This window comes from Gopherus flavomarginatus, chromosome 1, assembly GCF_025201925.1.
Source record: "Gopherus flavomarginatus isolate rGopFla2 chromosome 1, rGopFla2.mat.asm, whole genome shotgun sequence".
Taxonomy (NCBI): Eukaryota; Metazoa; Chordata; order Testudines; family Testudinidae; genus Gopherus; species Gopherus flavomarginatus.
In genome coordinates this window covers 120208576-120229318 of record NC_066617.1, presented here as the reverse complement: position 1 = coordinate 120229318, position 20743 = coordinate 120208576, and the positions used below count along the sequence as shown (strand labels likewise).

The 20743-nt window shown below is 43.6% G+C and overlaps 1 protein-coding gene across 1 annotated transcript; it reads left to right on the top strand.

The window, feature by feature from the left end:
* The first annotated feature begins 2931 nt into the window (after positions 1 to 2931).
* Positions 2932 to 20486, top strand: LOC127030024 (aldo-keto reductase family 1 member B1-like). Its single transcript, XM_050915944.1, has 9 exons — positions 2932 to 3014; positions 6281 to 6448; positions 7940 to 8056; positions 9231 to 9308; positions 10575 to 10697; positions 13642 to 13748; positions 13995 to 14076; positions 15263 to 15346; positions 20362 to 20486. Exons 1-9 carry the CDS (start codon positions 2949 to 2951, stop codon positions 20446 to 20448), a joined length of 912 nt encoding a protein of 303 aa, XP_050771901.1. The 5' UTR covers positions 2932 to 2948; the 3' UTR covers positions 20449 to 20486.
* Positions 20487 to 20743: the final 257 nt, after the last annotated feature.

Below are 20743 nucleotides of genomic sequence, written 5' to 3'. Positions count from 1 at the left end.
TGTTGATATGTTGGGAACTGTTATAATTTTGCCAGTCTGGAACGAACATCTCATCTGAGGGATGGGGGCGGGGAGAGAGGAGAGTGAGATAGGACCAAGAAACTGGGACAAGGAATCCAGAGCGGTAGTGGGGGGCAGTTGAAATTAGATGAGCTGGGGTGGGTTAGACAGCAATAGGATAGACCAGGGGTAAGCAACCTTTCAGAAGTGGTGTGCAGAGTCTTCATTTATTCACTCAGATTTAAGGTTTCACGTGCCAGTAATACATTTTAACGTTTTTAGAAGGTCTCTTTCTATAAGTCTATAATATATAACTAAATTATTGTTGTATGTAAAGTAAATAAGGTTTTTTAAATGTTTAAGAAGCTTCATTTCAAATTAAATTAAAATGCAGAGTCCCCCAGACCAGCAGCCACGACCCAGGCAGTATGAGTGCCACTGAAAATCAGCTCATGTGCCGCCTTTGGCACGCGTGCCATAGGTGGCCTACCCCTGGAATAAACATAGATTGGAGGGGACGGGGAAGAAGGGTCTTTGACTACTAGAGACCACTCCATTCAGGAGCCTGGAATAGACCCAGGATTCCTGAGTTTCACAGTTTCTCTTCTATCAGCAGATATCTGTGAAACCCAGTGGCAAAAAATGTGTCTCATCCCCTTATAGAGCTAATCTATAACATATAGGATGACAACCTACTGCCTCTGCCATCACTTACTCCATTAGCTCAAGTGGCAGAAATCTGTGCAGTGGATCTAAAGGTTCATTGGCAGAGTTGGAGCCATGTGAGTTTCACGATGATTCCACATGACAGAATTTCTGGGGCAGTTCAGTTTTGATTTTTACAAAAACACCTGGGGCAATGTATACAGAAATAGGGTGACCAGATGTCTAAATAGGGGAATCTCAAGCAGGAGTAGAGAGGTTATTTTATCTCTGTATTTGGCATTAGTGCAACCACTGCTGGAATACTGTGTCCAGTTCTGGTGTGCACAATTTAAGAAGGATATTGATAAACTGGAGAGTGTTCACAGAAAAGTCACAAGATTGATTAAAGGACTATAAAATATGCCTTATAGTGATCACCTCAAGGACATCAATCTGTTTAGCTTAACAAAAAGAAGGTTAAGAAGTGACTTGGTTATAGACTGTAAGTATCTACATGGGGAACAAATAGTTAATTATGGGCACTTCAGTCTAGAAGAGAAAGGTAGAGCATGAGTCAACGGTTGGAAGTTGCAGCTAGACAAATTCACACTAGATATAAGGCATACCTTTTCAATGGTGAGAGTAATTAACGAGTAACAATATACTAACGGTCATGGTGTTTTTCTAAAAGCTTTTTCTAAAAGCTATCCTCTAGGAATTATTTTGGGAAAGTTCTATGTCTGTGCTAGGCGGTGAGACCAGGTGATCACCGGATCCCTTCTGGCTTTATAATCTCAGAACTAGGTACATCAATTCACAAGCAAAATTCTCATTGAATTCAATAGGTGTCCTTGCCCTGTGGTGCAGGCTGCAGCAAGGGCCGTACAACCCCTCTCGCAGCTTCCTAGGGCCCCCTCTCATGGCTATGTGCACCTGTGTCTGTCATTGTCGTCCTCTCCCCCCCTTCACGCTTGCCCAATGTGTCCTGATATTTCACTCTTGCGACCTGATCACCCTACCCCAAGCCCTGGCAGGTGCCTCCCAGCTCTCGAACTTCTGAAGTGTCACATGTGGCTCAGAGGGTCAGTAAGTTTAGCCACTCCCCATATAATAGGTCAGTGTTAGATATGACCTTTTACCCAAAAGGTCTTTCATGAACAGGGCTGGAGTCCTGGAACACAAAGCCCTAGAACGCACAGTGTAGGGTGACCAGATAGCAAGGGTGAAAAATCAGGATGGGGGTGGGGGATAATCAGCACCTATATAATACAAAGCCCCAAATATCAGGACTGTCCCTGTAAAATCAAGGCACCTGGTCACCCTAGCAGTGTGATCTGAATGTGTAGTTCAATAACATTTCTATTGATAAAAGAACAGGAGTACTTGTGGCACCTTAGCAACTAACAAATTTATTTGACCATAAGCTTTCGTGGGCTACAGCACACTTCATCAGATGCATAGAATGGAACACGCAGACAGAAGATATTTATACATACAGAGAGCATGAAAAGGTGGAAGTAGCCACACCAATTTCAATTGCTGCTTCCATCGTAGGATCTCAAAGCACCTCAGAAACATTAACGGAGCCTCACAATAGCCCACTCAGGCAGGTCAGGCTCTTCCCTATTTTAGATGGGGAAATGAAGCAGAGATCATCTAAGATGCATATTTTTAGACTTGGCACCTTGCTTGTGTACTTCAGGGGCCTAGTTTGAGACCCGTGGGGCCTGATTGTCAGAGCTGTCCAGGGCCCACAACTCGCCCTTGGGAACTGCTGCATACTCAAGAGCTTTCAGATAATTAGGCTGCTTGTTCATTTACCGAACTACGGATTTAGGCGGGGACCTTTTTTTACAGAGACCTTGGTTACCCTATTCCAGAAATAAAGCCAAACCCTGAGCAGGCCAGAACAATCAGCTGGTCTAACTACCACGTGGAGAGCGGGGAGCCGCTGCCTCGGCCCTTCCCCGCCGATAACCAGGCGCTGCTCGCACTGACTGGGTCCGCACAGCGCCTGGAGAGACGGCGAGAGGCGCCTGTTCTGTGTGGGAAACTCCCGCGAAGAGCTGGGCCGTGCAGACAGCGGGGCGGCTGCAGACAGCGACTCATGCTGTAAGGAGAGACCTGCCCCAGCGCCAGGCGCTTAGCTTCGCGTGCCTCCGGCCCGGGCCCCGCCCTGCTCACAGCCCTGTCCGCCAGTGCTGCTCATTCCCAGCGGCTGAGGCGTGGCCAAGCCTATCAAAGAGGCTCCGCGGGAGCAAAGCCCGGGGGCCTGGTCCGCAGAGACTCGGAGAGCGGGAATCATGGCGACCTACGTGCAACTGAGCACCAAGGCCAAGATGCCCATCCTGGGGCTGGGCACCTGGCAGGTAATTGCAAAGGGTGGGACGGGATCCAGGGCCTGGCACGCCGGGTACATTGCAGCTGCTCTCTGCCTTAGGAAGCGCTCGGCTCGTGGCTTTTGTTTCTCCCTTTACAAGTGCGGCCAAAGTTTCCAGCTGCGGCTGTGCAAGAGGCAGGAGTTTCTTTTCCTCGGGGCTTCCTGCAATGCCAGGGGCGGCGGCAGCAGCAGCAGCACAGGCCGGTTAGTTACCCCTTTGCAAGCTATGTTTGTTTCTGTTGCTAGCAAGATCTGGATGGCATTGTGAAGTCCAACTTCCTGGTAGGTGTTTGGTTTTATTGCGCTCAGTGCCTGGGCCTTATATGGATTTAGGAGCCTAGCCGCGTTTCAGCTGCTGTTCTAACAATGTCAATAAAAGGCTAATAAAGCAGCAGTTGTAGGAATTGGGCTTTGTTCTAGATGCCTGGATCCTGAGCTACTTGTGAGCATAAAATGTTGGTTTAAGAGTTACTGACGCTGACTAAAATGTAGCCAGCAGTGAGACAACACATCTTCATAAAAGACTCTTTAAAAATTCAGGTTTCCAAAGGGTCTCTGGCAGCAAATTTTGGGGTGTATTTTACTTAAATACAAAGTTGATTATAATGGTTCTTTCTGGCCTTAGATGTGACAAATTGGAACTGCAATTACAAGAATCACTCTTACCAGGGGAGTGTGTTTTATGTACAAAAATCTAGTAAAACAACGTTAAAGCTGGCAATGTAACCACACAGAGGACAAGTGAAGATCACCCAGTATGTACATTGTTTTAGAACAGTTTTATGCACAGTAAAAAAGAGCTCATAGTTATAGGAAAATAGTTGCAGTTTCTATGTATATTGTATTGATAGCCAGTATTCTGCACTGCTCTGTGTTGTGTGTTCATGTGATGAAAGACCCTCTTTAGATGTACAGTAATGCAGAGACAAAGTTAACATTACTGTAGGAACATTCAGAATTTTTGAATTCTATCATCTCTGCCCAGTATCTGTTGTTTTCAGCTGCATAACTTATCAACATGTAGAGCAGAGGTTCTCCGCTGTGGATAACTGTCTGGTCACACATGTCCTTGTTCCACCTGCTGGATCATGTTAAAAGAAGTTAAAAATATTACAGACTTTTCTAGTATTCACTTTCTACTTAAGCAAGTGCTGTTTACCACGGGGTGATTATGAAGTAGACAGTGGGAAGGGAGATTGATCCATATGATTGCAAAGCTTGTGAGGCGAGGGGAGAGTCCCCAAGAGAATCTCTGCATTAAAATGTGGTCTGTACTATGAAGAAGCTTGGAAATACATATCGTAGAGATTATAAAAAGAGCTATGGCATGGGTATATTGGGGCAACAATAAGCAAGTAACTGCCAAATAACCTTTCTGTGAATACAGAACAGATAACCTATACCATCTGGTTATCTTCATTAGATAACTGTGTTTTATTTGTAAGGAATCCATTCCAGCAAGCAGCTGAATGAATCTTTGCAGGTCAAAGAGGCAAATTTATTGACTGAGCTAAAGGAGAACCTGTTTTTCTGCGTTTGATCCTGAAACGTGTAGACCACCTGCCATTTCTGTTGATCTCAAATTTGATTAGACAAAATTTGAAATGAGGACTGTCACAGAGTCCTTGGGCGATGCTCTGGAACTGCTCCCCACAAAGCCGGTCAGGACTTTGGGGAGCGTCCTCTCCCTCAGAGCAGACTGCCCGCCGTGCGCTTCCCACAGTGAGTCCGCCCCAGCGGGGTCCTGGGGAAGCCACAGGGTCCTGCACCCCCACTTTGCAGTCAGACATGACTCTCAGCCAGCCAGTTAAACAGAGGTTTATTCGATGACAGGAGCACGGTCTAAAACAGAGCTTGTAGGTACAGAGAACCGGACCCTTCAGCTGGGTCCATTCTGGGGGGCAATGAGCCAGACCCCCACGTCTGCACTTCACTCCTTGTCCCCAGCAAGCTCCAGACTAACAGCCCCATCCAGCCCCTCCTCCTCTGCTCACTTCCTTTCCCAGGGCAGGAGGTCACCTGATCCCTTTGTTTCTAACACCTTCAGTTGGCACCTTTGCAGAGGAGGGGCCCAGGCCAGCAGTTTTAAGGAGACAGTGTCAGGGATTTAGGTGCACTGGCCCTTTGCTCTGCAGCAATTACAAACCCTTATTCCACTACCTAGATACTTAAGAACTGCAGAGGGGACACTGAGGCACCAACACAGTATTTAGAGAAAACATTAAGAACGTTCCTAGTTCATCACAAGGACAGAGGAAAAAAAACTTTCTACCTTCTCATCCGTTCCAAGGGCAGTCTTTATGCACTTGCAGTAAAGAAAGTACAGCACTGAATAGTCTTATTATATGTATCATTTATCGAGCCCTGAGCATATACTATGCAAAGTTACACAGTTGGGGAGAAAATAACCAAAGAAGCCCAGCAGCATTTGGATTTGAGGGTTTCAGATCCATCTAGGGAATTCAGCCCCACACAGTGCCCATTAACTCCAATGCAACTAATAAAAATATCCAGGCTGTGCATCCAGAAGAGAGAACTGTTAGGCAAGTCCTCCCCGCAACCACCTTTCACTCCCATGACTCCAGGAACATGTGCATGGACTGTGGGGAATGGGGAACAGTATTTTTGCAAGATTCCATCTAGGGCTTGTGTTAGACACAGTACCATCTTAGGCTTCTGCTACCTGGTAGTGCATGTGAGGAGAGGGTTGTGGGGGTACTTAAAGGAGCAACCTCCCCCCAAAAAGCTGTCCTAACTGATAGAGAGGGTGGCTGATGTGGGCTAGGCTTGCCAGTAGCAAAGGGGTGTCCCCACAAAGCTATCCTGGTTGGTGTGTGTAGGGGTGGGGGGCGGATCAGAGAAGGTAGAGAGAGTGGGGCAGGAAGGCAAGAGCTACCCCCATACATAGATCTGATGGTGGTTGTGTAGCCTGGATATAGTTATAGAGCCAGGAATCCAACACTGTTTTCAAACTAGAAACTGACCCTTCCAGCTGGGGTTCTCAAAATCACTCTTGCTTTGTGTTTCACATTCTCCTCTGGATTCCGTCCCATACAACAAAACCCTGAGTAGTTTTATGTTTGGTATAAATACAGATCACAGATTAAATTCCCAGGTACAGAAGCACATACAGAATGGTGAGCAGTCTGATTTAGTTTGCATGCCATTGGATTAGCACACCCCCTCTGTGGTCAGTTTGAGCCACTCTCCTATCTGGAAATGTTGGCATTTTACAGGTGTTCGTTTTGTTTTCAGGCTCCTCCAGGGAAGGTGGAAGAAGCAGTGAAGTTTGCCATCGACATTGGATACCGCCACTTCGACTGTGCCTATTTGTACAAGAATGAGAGTGAAATAGGGGATGGGATACAGCAGAAAATCAAGGAAGGGGTTGTGAAACGGGAAGATCTTTTTGTTGTCAGTAAGGTACAACCCTGGCTACAGGAATTGTATCATGAGGTCCTGGGGCAAATCAGTTGGCTACATGGAGAGAGATAGAGCTCAACAGAAAGCCAATGCTCCAGGGGTAAAAAGACCAAGGGAATAATCCTCTTCACCCATGCTATCAGTTTTATGCTTCTGTCTTTCTAGCGAGTCATGGAGAGGGGTAAAAGCAAGGAAAATGGGATTCTTGTAATTCTGTTGTCTGGAACAGGATCTTCCATAAAGTTCATCCATTATTTGCAATGGGAGAACAACAGTCCTGAGAGCATATTGACAACTCAGAGAAGGGTAGCGTGTACACCATGATCATGTTAATTTCTCCTGATCTGTATATTTTGAGTCTTTGCTATTTTAAGGCTTTTTCCCCCAAGAAGCCTGGTAGGAAAAACTAGAATTTAAAGTCTCTAGGTCAAATTCAGAGGCAATGCTTAAGTTAACTTTTTTTAAGACCTACTCGCTGATGCATAAGGAAGCCTAAATTGGTGGAACAAATGAAATGAAACGAAATGCAATGAAAACCTGGAATAAGGTGTAATTTAAAGTTGGGGGCCTATTATAACTTTTCCTTTTCTAGTTAATTGCTTTAATTGCTCTACTTTTTTTTTTCTTCTGGCCCACTTACATATGAGCTAAACCAACTTAGATCACCTCTGTACTCATCTCTGAATTTGTTCCTCTTCCTAAAACCAGTTTTAGTAGAGCAGGAAATTTGTGGGTATTTGTATTTTAATTTTCTGGAGAAAGTTTGTCAAAAAAACAAAATGTTGGTTATTTTTGTTTTGTTTTGGGGTCTTTTGTGGTGGAGAAGGTTATTGGGTGGTAAAAAACCAAAACCACCATACTAGAAGATGGACATTGTTACTAGGAATTTTTTGTTTCTAGTTTTCAATTTAAAAAAATGGAAATTTTGACCAAAATAACATTTTTTTCAACTTTTAATTTTGGTCAAAACCAGTTTTTCCATCAAAATATTTTAAATACAAGACAAGTTACAACCAGCTCTAGTTTGGGTTCAGGACAGTGATGTATGGCTTATTGGGGATTTATTGAAGTTTCCTAATACCGTATGACAATTCTCTCCTTGTATCTGAGCTTTGGAATTAGGTTATAAAGATCAATAGGCCATACTGACAACTTTAATCACCTTGAAAATGTGGGCTTGCCAAAATACATGCAGTTTTTCCCATCTGGGGGACACATGGCAGGAAACTTTTTATTCTTTCAATTCCTTTTGATAAAGACAAATTCTAGTTGCTTTGTGCTAATACTGTATTTTGAGTTTGGCCTCTATTTTAATCTGTGATTTACAATTTTAGCAGCAAGACACATAGATCTGTCCTTGGCATAAGCCATGTAAGCAGAAGGGGTAATGCTCTCAGATCTGCTTCTAGTAGATATAACATAGCCTCTCTCTGGTCAGGGGGATTCTCTGAGGTTTCAGAGTAACTGTCATGCATGGTTTTTTCCTTGCAGCTGTGGTGCACTTTTCATGAGAGATCCCTTGTGAAGGGGGCATGCCAGAAAAGCCTTGCTGCACTGAAACTGGATTACCTGGACCTCTACCTTATTCATTTTCCTATGGGATTCAAGGTAGCAAGTCTCCTCTAGTTCTTTTCTCCTCATCATCCTGTAAGAATCCTTGAGTGCTCAGATGCTAGACCATGGCCACCATCTAGTCAGCGAAGGAGGACTAGCCTCCTTCTGGAATGCCTCTTTGCCATGCTTTATTTATCTAAATGTTACACTATATAGAGAAATGTGAAGCCACTTCTCTGGCAGAAGAGGGGTGAAGATGAGGAGAAGGCGGCATCTATAGATGTTGCTTCCACAGCATTCCAAGCCTCCAGAGACTTTGGGAGCAACCAACAAGTGCTCCAGTGCAGGTCACCTACATGGAAAAAGCAAGGCTATACTCCTGTGCATATGGGTATTTAGCTGTCAATTAGCTCTTTAGGAGTTCTGGTGGCTGCATGCTATACTTTTTTCTCTAAGGAATAGCAGAACTGTAACTTTACAACATAGAATGCATAAGTTTGGAGTAGGGTATTTCACATCCAGGCTTCTTCAGCTGCAGGGGCAGTGTTGTGTGGATTCCTGTTTTGGGAGAAAGAACAAGATAAGTTCATGGAGAATAGGTCCATCAATAGCTATTAGCCGAGATGGGCAGGAATGGTGTCCTTAGCCTCTTTTTGCCAGAAGCTGGGAATGGGTGACAGGGCATGGATCACTTGGTGATTAACTGTTCAGTTCATTCACTTTGGGACATTTGGCATTGGCCACTGCTGGAAGAAAGGATGCTGGGCTAGATGGACCTTTGGTCTGACCCAGTATGGCCATTCTTATGTTCTTAATTATTGATCTATTTAGAGTGATTATCAGTGGAAGATGAAGCAAGTCACAGAATTAACCATAGTTTTTTGGGATGAATGCCAAGGCTGGAATGAAATTTCTTACATAAAGAATGAGGAACTTCCCTCTCCTCTCTTTAGACTTAAGCTAATTACGTGAACAAAAGCTAATTACGTGAACAAAGGTTACTATTTCCCCTTTATTAGCCCCAACTGAAGTCACTATATGTAGTATGGCCCTGATTCAGCAAGGTACTTCAATATGCACATAATTTTAAGCACATCGTTTTAAAGTTTTGCATGTGCTTAAGTTCCTTTTTGAACTGGGGCCTATGTACCCATTTTGTCTTGCTGGTAGAATTTGGGTATTCCAGATCTGAAAATAAATCTCTTTAAACTTTGTCTTGATATGACAGGCTGGTGAGGAGATGCGTCCTGTAGATGACAACGGTATGGTTGTCCCCAGTAACACTGATATTCTGGACACATGGGAGGTAAAAATTCCCTCTTTGTGCTTACACACCAGAAGTTGAGCAGAAGGCTACATGCTAGGAATGGTGGGGGCTGCAGTGTTGGAGAAATGTATTCAACTCTGGGCTGCTCACAGGGTCTTTGCATTGCTAGGAATTTAAGGTTTCCAAATGTTCTTTATTGAGAACTATCTACTCCTTACTCCATTTGAGTGGCATGATTCTATGTCTGTTGCTGTTACCCACAGCCTAGGAGATGTAGTGGCTCTGAGAATGCCATTTCCTCCATAATGGTAAGCTGAATATTGTGAAAAAGAACAATGTGATTGCCTACCTGTGAGGCTCAGGTCTGTGCTTTTCATGTCTTTTCCTGTCGGGTCAAAAACAGAGTGATTTATTAACCTCATTGCTCCTATAAGATGGCATAAAAAGACAGTGTCCTAAAAGGATGAGGTTTGGCTTTCATGAGGAAAAGGTGGGCTGGACTGGATGTGATGGTGGGATGGACTCTGGGGAACAGACATGCTTAACATGAACAGTCAATTCATAGATGCAAAGATTTTAAGGCCAGACATGACCATAAGATCATTTAGTCCCGGGGTGGGCAAACTACAGCTCAGGGACTGCATCAGGCCCTCCAGACATTATAATCCGGCCCTCAAGCTCCCCCTGGGAAGTGGGGTCCAGGGCTTGCTCCGCTCCAGCACTCCAGCCAGGGAGCATGGTCAGGGACTTGCCCCACTCTGCATGGCTCCTGGAAGCAGCCAGCATGTCTCCCTTCTGGCTCCTACGCATAGGGGCAGGCAGAGGGCTCCGCATGCTGCCCCCGTCCAAGCGCTACCACCACAGCAGGGGCGGCATCTGCAGACAGGGGAGTGTGCAGAGCCGCCTGTCCGCGCCTCCGTGTAAGAGCAGAATGGGGACATGCCGATTCTTCTGGGAGCTGCTTGAGGTAAGCGCCACCCGGAGCTTGCACCCCAACCCCTTGCTCCATCCCTATTCCCTCTTCTACCCTCCGAACCCCTCAATCCCAATCCAGACCCTGAACTCCTCATTTCTGTCCCCAGCCGGAGCCCTCACCCCCTCCCGCATCCTAACCCCCAATTTCATGAGCTTTCATGGCCTGCTATGGCACTTCCATACCCAGATGTGGCCCTCGGGCCAAAAAGTTTGCCCACTCTGCTCTAGTCTGACCTCCCTATTGGTTTATCAGTTACTGTGGTAAAGGAAAAAGACTAAGCTGGCAGTAGTACTAGCTCCAGCACATGACTGGATTACTTTGTCCATTAGGCTATGGAAGAGCTGGTGGATGCAGGTCTGGTGAAAGCCATTGGAATCTCCAACTTTAACCACAAACAGATTGAGAGACTCTTAACTAAACCTGGTTTAAAATTCAAGCCTGCCAACAACCAGGTAAAGTATTTATTCCTGCTGGTTTCTGCTGAACATAGTGTAAAGGCTGGGCTACGTATGCTTGCACTGAACTTAAGGAATCTGGAATTCAGCAAAATACTGAAAACTCAGGAATGTCTGTTGCCATTACTTTACAGTGAGTGGGTATTACTGTTGAATGACAATCCTAACTTGCATCCCACTAGTCATGTGGTATCTGGACTAACCTGATATACCTTGTAGCAGCATGTGCAGAATATGAAACTGTTCACAACACCATGAAATGCTGCAAGTGGTTTCACTCATCATCATAGCACCCCGAGGTATTCGAGCCTGACATTGCAGGGGTCTTCATCTCTAGCACCCTCTGGTGGTCACTTTTTTGCCCTGCAATGGCCTGATCTATTTCTATCTGCATCTTCTGTGGCCCAGCCCAGTTACCTCTTAAGTTCTGTCCCTTTCCAGGTAATGAAAGGACAAACTGAAAATCCAGATACATAGCTAAACAAATGGTAGTTCTGCCCCTTTTGGGCTATATTGCAGGTCCCTCCCTTTGCCCTACTTTCAGACTCCATGGTGTTCTATGTTTCATAAACTAAGCACTGCCACGTAGGACTTTTCCCCTTAAGGCTTTTCTTTGCATCAGGTTTCCTCACTCCTCCTTCTCCCAGGGACCTTCCTGCTTCAACCTGCCTTCATCGAGCCCTTCCTACCAACAGGAAGCTCCCTTAACTGAGTTCTCTGTCCTGTGTAGTTCTCTCAGACCCTTTCACTCACAGCTGGGATCAATAGTTGTAATTAAGTCACCAGATCAAGATCATGAGGGAGTTAGTTAACTGCTACCTCACAGACTAGGCAGAACCCAACTCCCCTTTAAAGGGCCAGCCTGTCCATGACAGATATCTTAAACATCAAGAAGTTGGAGAACACTATGATACATTTGAGCCTACAAAATATACCCACAGATTTAAGCCCACTAGAGTTGATTTATATTTTTCCCAGTCTTGTGCAGTTTTTTTCCAAGGTGCCCCCTGCAAAAAAAACAAAAAAAAAACAGATTTCTGGCTTTAAACTATAGCTGCTGAACTTTCCTCTGTTTAATGCAGTACACGGCAATAGCATTCATGAGCATTTCAGAGTCTTAAAGCTATACCTCCAGTTTTATTGTTATCCTTGTCTCATGTCATGGTTCTGCAGTATGATTGGGAAGTGTTCCCATATAATTTTTTTCCCCCAACCATTTACGGCTTTATTAAATGACTTGTTTGGCTGAATGTGTAACTTTAGCATGGTCTAAGCATAGCGGGGAGGGGCTGTATTTGTAGACACAGCATTGTAACCATAAAGTTTGTATGACCATTGAGATTGCCAGTTAAACGTGCCAAGTTAACACCAGCACCTGCAGCGTAATCTATAAGCATGAATAAACATGGGAATCCATACTCATGTAAACAGTGCCGTTGACACCAATGGGACTACCTGCACGAGGTAAGACCTGGCATGATCAGGCCAAAGGCTTTTCCTTTTTACCTTTGAAGGTGTGGTGGGGTCTTGGTCAGCCAGTTTCCTGTGACTTCAGAAGGCAGGATAAAGGATTTGATAACTACTCCATTTGGCTCTTTATTTATGGAGCCTAATAAGCCGTTTGACTTTGCCTAACACCTTTTTTAAACATGAACGTAAAACAAATTGCTTTAAAACAGTTTTTTAATAATATTGTTGTCTAATATTATGTAGCTGGAGTATCCAAACGTCCCAATCAGGATTAGCTTCCCACTTTGGTGGGTGTATTACATATACCTTAAAAAGACACAGATTCTGCCCTGAAGTATTTACAATCTAAGAAGTACTTTAAAATGATTCACTGCTCTTGTAGAAGTATATGCATGCTTTACAGGCTGCATTATTTGAATATGTAATCAGTATATGAGAGGAGATTCAAAACTATATTAATGTAAATTTACAAGGCGTTAAAGCAACAAGTTGGGAAATCTCCAAGTTCTGGTTTCTATGATGACAATTACACTGCTGTGTTGCCCATATACAGTATAGTTAAAGCATTACACATATACTTGCCCTAGCAAAATTCTGCTCACCATGGGAGAGTAACTTTTGTGTGATGGGGATGTAGACTATTACCAGGTTTTCTATAATCATCATCATTATAAAAGAAGGAAGAACAACTTTGTGGTTAATTCACTGAACAGCGACTTCGTAGATCCTGGTCTGCTGCAGACTTCCTTCATGACCTTGGGCAAGTCACTTACCCTTGTATCCCCATTTTACAAATGGGGATAATAGTACTTGTCTATTTGGACTCAAAGCGCTTCAGGACTGCTACTGTGTTTTACAGAACCTAGCACCATGTGGCTCTGATATAGGTTCAGGCCTGTGGTCAGGGGTTCTCAAACTTCATTGCACTGCGATCCCCTTCTGACAACAAAAATTATTACACGGCCTCAGGAAGGTGGACTGAAGCCTGAGTCCACTTGAGTCCCGCAGCCCCAGGTGGGAGGGCCAGAGCCTAAGCCTGAGCTCTGCTGCCCAGGCAGGGGGCCAAAGCCGAAGCCCAAGGACTTCAGCCCCAGTTGGGGGCCTATAGTCTGAGACCTGCCACTCTTGGGCTTTGGCTTTGGCCCTAGGCGGAGGAGCTTGGGCTTTGGCATCAGGCCCCAGCAAGGCTAATGCCAGCCCTGGTGACCCCATTAAAAAGGGGTTAAGACACATTTTGGAGTCCCAACCCACAGATTGAGAACCTCTGCTCTAGATAGTGTTGTAGTGCAAATAATAATGAATAGCAAGGCATGTAAATTTTTAGTGTGTATGATGTTCTACAAGACTTCTTTCTACCATAGGCATATGAGTGGCTCCAAAGGTAGTCCTAGGGTCTGTGTTCTCTGGAGCACAGGAGATGCTAGCAGTGCAGTCTGCCGCTGGGTGAACCTGTGTGTCCTTGTGCTTGCAGATTGAGTGCCACCCATACCTTACCCAGAAGAAGCTGATTGAGTATTGCCAATCCAAAGGGATCTCTGTGACCGCATACAGTCCCCTTGGCTCTCCTGACAGGCCATGGTAAGAATGCTTGGCAGCCTCTCTTCTCGGAAGCATTTTAGAGTATGTATGTCTGTCTCAAATCATTGAAGAAAGTTGAATGACCAATGCAGTTACAACTGATATGTATTTCTGTTGCTATATTGCAAATCCTCCTGTGAAATATATCCTGTTTCCTGCAAGGGATGATAGTCTACAATTAACCTACTGACTGTTCTTATCCATTTGGTGTTTGTTTTTTTTTTTGTTTTTTTTTTTTTTAAATAGGGCCAAGCCAGAGGACCCTATTCTTCTAGAGGACCCTAAGATTAAAGAGATTGCTGCTAAACACAACAAAACCTCTGCTCAGGTACATAAGAGTCACAGCACAGTGCACGTTGCCTCCTTTGTAATAAATTTGCCTTGCATCAACATTGCACTCTTCCACAGATACTCTGCCGTCTTTACACAGTGACTCTTTAGAATGTAACTCAGTTTTGAAGGAGAGGCATTGTCAGAACAAACTGTTCAGTCTGGGAACACGAAGGACTGTCATTAGCACAGATTATTGCTGACCAGCCTTAGAGATGGGCCTTTGCGTGTTCTCCAGAAAGTGCCATGTTGATCATATGAACTTGATGGAAAGGGGCTGTGGAAAAAATCTGATGTGCTTCAGCCAAATTACCCTATGAATCTTTGACCCGGCTAAATTATTTTTCATGGATGCCTCAATGTTTTGCTATTGACTAAAGCTGGCAGGTGTTTGTTTTCCAGAATTCAATGTTTTTGTGAACAGTTGAGGAAAACTTCTCATGGCTGCTTAATTTGACAATGTTTGTACTTCTTAGTATTGGCTGTTCACAAATACTTTTACAAATGTGTGGTTGGTGGTTTTGTTTTTTGTTGTTTTTTTGCTTGTAAGAATGTTTGAGAGAATGACTCTTCAGACAGATCCTCACACTCACACGCAGTCAGCAGTTGTCAGGTACCAATCATAAAGTAGTTTGAAAAACAGGGTGAATTTATTTATTTTTTTTTTTTTCCAAAAAATGCTTCCTGAAAAATTCATCCCTTTTTTCGGCTGAAGACGTCTAAGCTGGGAGCCTTAGCTGTTCCTTGTTCAGTTCTGAAGACCAGAAGGGGCCTCTAAGATCATCTGAACCCCTGTATAACACAGGCCATGGGAGTCACTGAGGGCGTCCTCTTTTCCAAAAACTTCTTGCCCAAGCAGGGAGCAGAAACAATGACATTGCAAGCAAGTCATAGTTGACTTGAGCAGCTTGCAAACACACTACTGGATGCAATTTGTTTGCACAAACCACCTGAGGAATACTTCTGAACAATGAATACATTTTGCAGAAACTGGAATTGGTTTGTAACCCCAGAAAAAAAGAAGTGCTACATTTCTAGAAAACTTTTATTTAGAACAATACACTCCTTGCCCCCGCCCCCTCCACCCCACAGAAAAAACAAACAAACCCTCCAAAAAGCCCTTGACGAGCTTTACTAGTACTGGTAGCTTCAGTGTCATCAGAATTCCGGTTCTTTATTCTCAGGTTCTGATCCGGTTTCACATCCAGAGGAATGTGGCAGTCATTCCCAAGTCTGACAAACCACACCGTATTGAGGAGAACTTTAAGGTAAGGTTTCAAATAAGACTATTGCTACACCTGTCCATTACATCTTCATATTTTCTCATTAACCCAAATTACATTTGATGGGAGCAAGAGGAGGGGCAGAGAGGTGGAAAGATCTTTCAGTATTTCAGCATTCAGTACTTCATGCTTTGTGTGAAAATTAAAGTGGACTTGCATTTTTGTTAAATTTAAAACTAGGAACAAAGTGAATTAAACTCTCACATCTTATTTGTCATACCACATTTCCAAGTCTCTTAATTTTAAGCTTTAATTCTACTCCTACACAGCTAGAGTTAAACTTAATACCTACTTCTTATATTGTGCTTTTCAGCAGTAGATCTCAAAATGCTTTGCAAGAGTGGTCAGACTCATTATCCACCTGTTTATAGATGGGGAAACTGTGAGTGATGAAGGGACTTGCCCCAGGTCACCCAGTAGGCTAATGGCAAAGCTGGGAATAAATCTGTGGTCTACCCTCTGGGATGCATTACCTCTAAGTAATTTAATATGAGTAGACTTAAAAATATATGGTCAAATGTGTGAAAAGATTAGGCCTATTTAGTTTAGAGAGGAGAGGACTTAAAAAGGGATATTATGGCACTACAATGGTTGATATAATAAAGATCAGTTGGTGCGAGCACCTAATACAAGAATGTGACAGGCATAACTTATACAATGCATAAATGAATGGTGGAATGCTGTGCCACAACAAATCCCTGACACCAAAACCTTAGTAGGCTCAAGCATTCTGGCTGCCTAAAACATCATCAGTTGTACAGGACAGGCTAAAAATGCATTAGCACTATAATCACTTATGCTTCGGGGTATAATGCTACTAATAATTGATGGGAGTTGAAAAGAAGTCTTCTAGGGGAAGGTTATTCCCTAATTTTCCACCATTGGCTTCCTTGCACCTTCTTCTGAAGCATCTAGCACTGATCACTGTTGGGGGACTGCTATCCTGAAACAGGTATGGCTATATCAATGTTTACATTTATTATAAGGGAGGGGAAATCCCAGCAAATCTTAACAGGAGATGGGTCTGATCATGTTAACTCTGAGAGGGAAAACTGCATAGCTTTGCTAAGGGGCCATAGTCTACCTACAAGCCTGGAACCAGGCTGCTGGAACTAAACATTAAAAAGGTTGTAGAGCAGTTTTTAAACTAGGAGATGGGGGAAAGCCGACTGCAGCAAAGGAGCATGTGGATCGGACACAGACTTCTCTTAGGGGAGAGTCTGTTGGTAGAGAATCTCCAGGTTATAGTCAGGAACAAAGGACAGAAGAGGATAATGTAAGGGCCAGATCAGATGATAAACAGTCACATAAAAAAGAATCTGGCACATCAGAAAAGGGCAGACAAATAAACAAGGACAAGTTTTTAAAGTGCTTTTACTCAAATGCTAGAAGTCTAAATAATAAGATGGATGAACTAGAGTGCCTTGTAATAAAGGAGGATATTGATGTAATAGGCATCACAGAAACCTGGTGGACTAAGAGCAATCAATGGGACACAATCATTCCAGGGTACAAAATATATCGGAAGGACAGAACAGGTCGTGCAGGGGGAGGAGTGGCACTATATGTGAAAGAAAATGTAAATTCAAATGAAGTAAAAATTTTAAGCGAATCCACATGTTCCATAGAATCGCTATGGATAGAAATTTCATGCTCTAATAAAAATATAACATTAGGGATCTGTTATCGACCACCTGACCAGGACAGTAATAGTGATGATGAAATGCTAAGGGAAATTAGAGAGGCTATCAAAATTAAGAACCCACTAATTGTGGGGGATTTCAATTATCTCCATATTGACTGGGAACATTTCACTTCAGGACGAAATGCAGAGAGAAAATTTCTCAATACTTTAAATGACTGCTTTATGGAGCAGCTGGTATGGGAACCCACAAGGGGAGAGGCAACTCTAGATTTAATCCTGAGTAGAGTGCAGGAGCTGGTCCAAGGCCACGTCCAGACTAGGTATTAAAATCGATTTTAGATACGCAACTTCAGCTACGGGAATAACGTAGCTGAAGTCGAATTTCTAAAATCGAGGTACTCACCCGTCTGGACAGCGCGGCATCGATGTCCGCGGCTCTCCGTGTCGATTCCGGAACTCCGTTCGGGTTGATGGAGTTCCGGAATCGATGTAAGCGCGCTCGGGGATCGATACATCGCATCCAGACTAGACACGATATATCGATCCCCGAGCAATCGATTTTAACCCGCCGATGCTGCGGGTTAGTCTGGACGTGCGCCAAGAGGTAACTATAGCAGGACCGCTTGGAAATAGTGACCATAATACAATAACATTCAACATCCCTGTGGTGGGAAGAACACCTCAACAGCCCAACACTGTGGCATTTAATTTCAAAAGGGGGAACTATACTAAAATGAGGGGTTAGTTAAATAAAAGTTAAAAGGTACAGTGACTAAAGTGAAATCCCTGCAAGTTGCATGGGCACTTTTTAGAGACACCATAATAGAGGCCCAACTTCAATGTCTACCCCAAATTAAGAAACACAGTAAAAGAATTAAAAAGAGCCACCGTGGCTTAACAACCATGTAAAAGAAGCAGTGAGAGATAAAAAGACTTCCTTTAAAAAGTGGAAGTCAAATCGTAGTGAGGCAAATAATTTGGCAGTGTTTATGCTCCTTTCTAAGTGCAAGAATGTAATAAGAAAAGCCAAAGAGGAGTTTGAAGAACCGCTAGCCAAAAACTCCAAAGGTAATAACAAAATGTTTTTTAAGTACATCAGAAGCAGGAAGCCTGCTAAACAACCAGTGGGGCCCCTTGACAATCAAAATACAAAAGGAGCGCTTAAAGACGATAAAGTCATTGCGGAGAAACTAAATGGATTCTTTGCTTCAGTCTTCACAGCTGAGGATGTTAGGGAGATTCCCAAACCTGAACTGGCTTTTGTAGGTGACAAATCTGAGGAACTGTCACAGATTGAAGTGTCACTAGAGGAGGTTTTGGAATAAATTGATAAACTCAACATTAACAAGTCACCGGGACCAGATGGCATTCACCCAAGAGTTCTGAAAGAACTCAGATGTGAAGTTGCGGAACTATTAACTAAGGTTTGTAACCTGTCCTTTAAATCGGCTTCGGTCCCCAATGACTGGAAGTTAGCTAATGTAACGCCAATATTTAAAAAGGGCTCTAGAGGTGATCCCGGCAATTACAGACAGGTAAGTTTAACGTCAGTACCGGGCAAATTAGTCGAAACAATAGTTAAGAATGAAATTGTCAGACACATAGAAAAACATAAACTGTTGAGCAATAGTCAACATGGTTTCTGTAAAGGGAAATCATGTCTTACTAATCTATTAGAGTTCTTTGAAGGGGTCAACAAACATGTGGACAAGGGGGATCCAGTGGACATAGTGTACTTAGATTTCCCGAAAGGCTTTGACAAGGTCTCTCACCAAAGGCTCTTATGTAAATTAAGCTGTCATGGGATAAAAGGGAAGGTCCTTTCATGGATTGAGAATTGGCTAAAAGATAGGGAACAAAGGGTAGGAATTAATGGTAAATTCTCAGAATGGATAGGGGTAACTAGTGGTGTTCCCCAAGGGTCAGTCCTAGGACCAATCCTATTCAATTTATTCATAAATGATCTGGAGACAGGGGTAAACAGTGAGGTGGCAGTCTGCTGATGATACTAAACTACTCAAGATAGTTAAGACCAAAGCAGATTGTGAAGAACTTCAAAAAGATCTCACAAAACTAAGTGATTGGGCAACAAAATGGCAAATGAAATTGAATGTGGATAAATGTAAAGTGATGCACACTGGAAAAAATAACCTCAACTATACGTACAAGATGATGGGGGCTAATTTAGCTACGACGAGTCAGGAAAAAGATCTTGGCGTCATCTTGGACAGTTCTCTGAAGATGTCCATGCAGTGTGCAGAGGCGGTCAAAAAAGCAAACAAGATGTTAGGAATCATTAAAAAGGGGATAGAGAATAAGACGGAGAATATATTATTGCCCTTATATAAATCCATGGTACGCCCACATCTTGAACACTGTGTGCAGATGTGGTCTCCTCACCTCAAAAAAGATAGTCTAGCACTAGAAAAGGTTCAGAAAAGGGCAACTAAAATGATTAGGGGTTTGGAGAGGGTCCCATATGAGGAAAAATTAAAGAGGCTAGGACTCTTCAGCTTGGAAAAGAGGAGACTAAGGGGGGATATGATAGAGGTATATAAAATCATGAGTGATGTTGAGAAAGTGGATAAGGAAAAGTTGTATTATGGGAATAAGTAAATAAGAACTAGGGGTCACCAAATGAAATTAATAGGTAGCAGGTTTAAAACAAATAAAAGGAAGTTCTTCACACAGTCAACTTGTGGAACTGGTCATCAGAGGATGGATATGGATGGCAGGAGAGCGATTACTTGATCATTGCCTGTTAGCTTCACTCCCTCTGGGGCACCTGGCATTGGCCACTGTCGGCAGACAGATACTGGGCTAGATGGACCTTTGGTCTGACCCGGTATGGCCGTTCTTATGTTATGTTCTCTTTCTCACAGTGGAGAGAAGTTACTCACCTGAGGACTGCCCTTGAAGTCAGTGGGACAATAAGTGAGTAGGTGCCACACAAGTCGTCATCCTTGGACTAGACCTGCTCACCCAGCAGCCCACTGACTTCAGTGGAAATACTCATAGGAGTAAAGAGGTACTCCGGCAACATGCAATGGAAAGAGACACCTTAGATTCTAAGGCCAAAGTCATGGGTCTTCATTTTAGTTGTTCTGGGTTGAACTTCTGGAAGCCTGATGTCATATGAGCAGTTACAGATGAAAGGATTTTGTGCGTGCGTGTGTGCGTGCGTGCGCGCTAAGTATTCCACTCTACCTGAAGTGAGGGTATATGCTTCAGTGGGATTTTTGGTCATCCAATAGGGGGTACAATTCACCCCAAAGTCATAGCTGCCTTATCTTTACTTTAGGTGCACTTAATTTCCAGCTGCTTACAGACCTAACTGAAAACACTTTCCTTTCAGGTGTTTGACTTTGAATTGACTAATGAGGAGATGGAAACCATCCTCAGCTTTAACAGGAATTGGAGGGTCGTTGAAATGCTCTTGTAGGTTGCTTTGCTTTTCTTCTGAATCCTACAGAATGCCAAAAATCCCAGTCACTGCTTACTGTTGCTTTTAAAGGCAAGGCAGGGAAAGCAGGCAGGACCCCAGATTTTAAATCATGGGCTTTGGATAATTAGACAAACCTTAGACTCTGTCTGCACTGCAAAATTATGTCAATATAGCTTACATCAGCATACAGCCACTGCAGTGGCTATTACATTGCTTGTGTGTGTGCATACTTGACTCTGTCAGCACTGTGCATGCTCCCTAGCAGCGTTTGTATTGTCAGTGTGGGAGATGG

Coding starts and splice junctions, on each gene's coding strand:
- LOC127030024 (XM_050915944.1), top strand. CDS start 2,949: ATGGCGACCTACGTGCAACTGAGCACCAAGGCCAAGATGCCCATCCTG. Junction 6,449..7,939: donor ATCTTTTTGTTGTCAGTAAG/GTACAACCCTGG, acceptor TTTTCCTTGCAG/CTGTGGTGCACTTTTCATGA. Junction 10,698..13,641: donor TCAAGCCTGCCAACAACCAG/GTAAAGTATTTA, acceptor TTGTGCTTGCAG/ATTGAGTGCCACCCATACCT.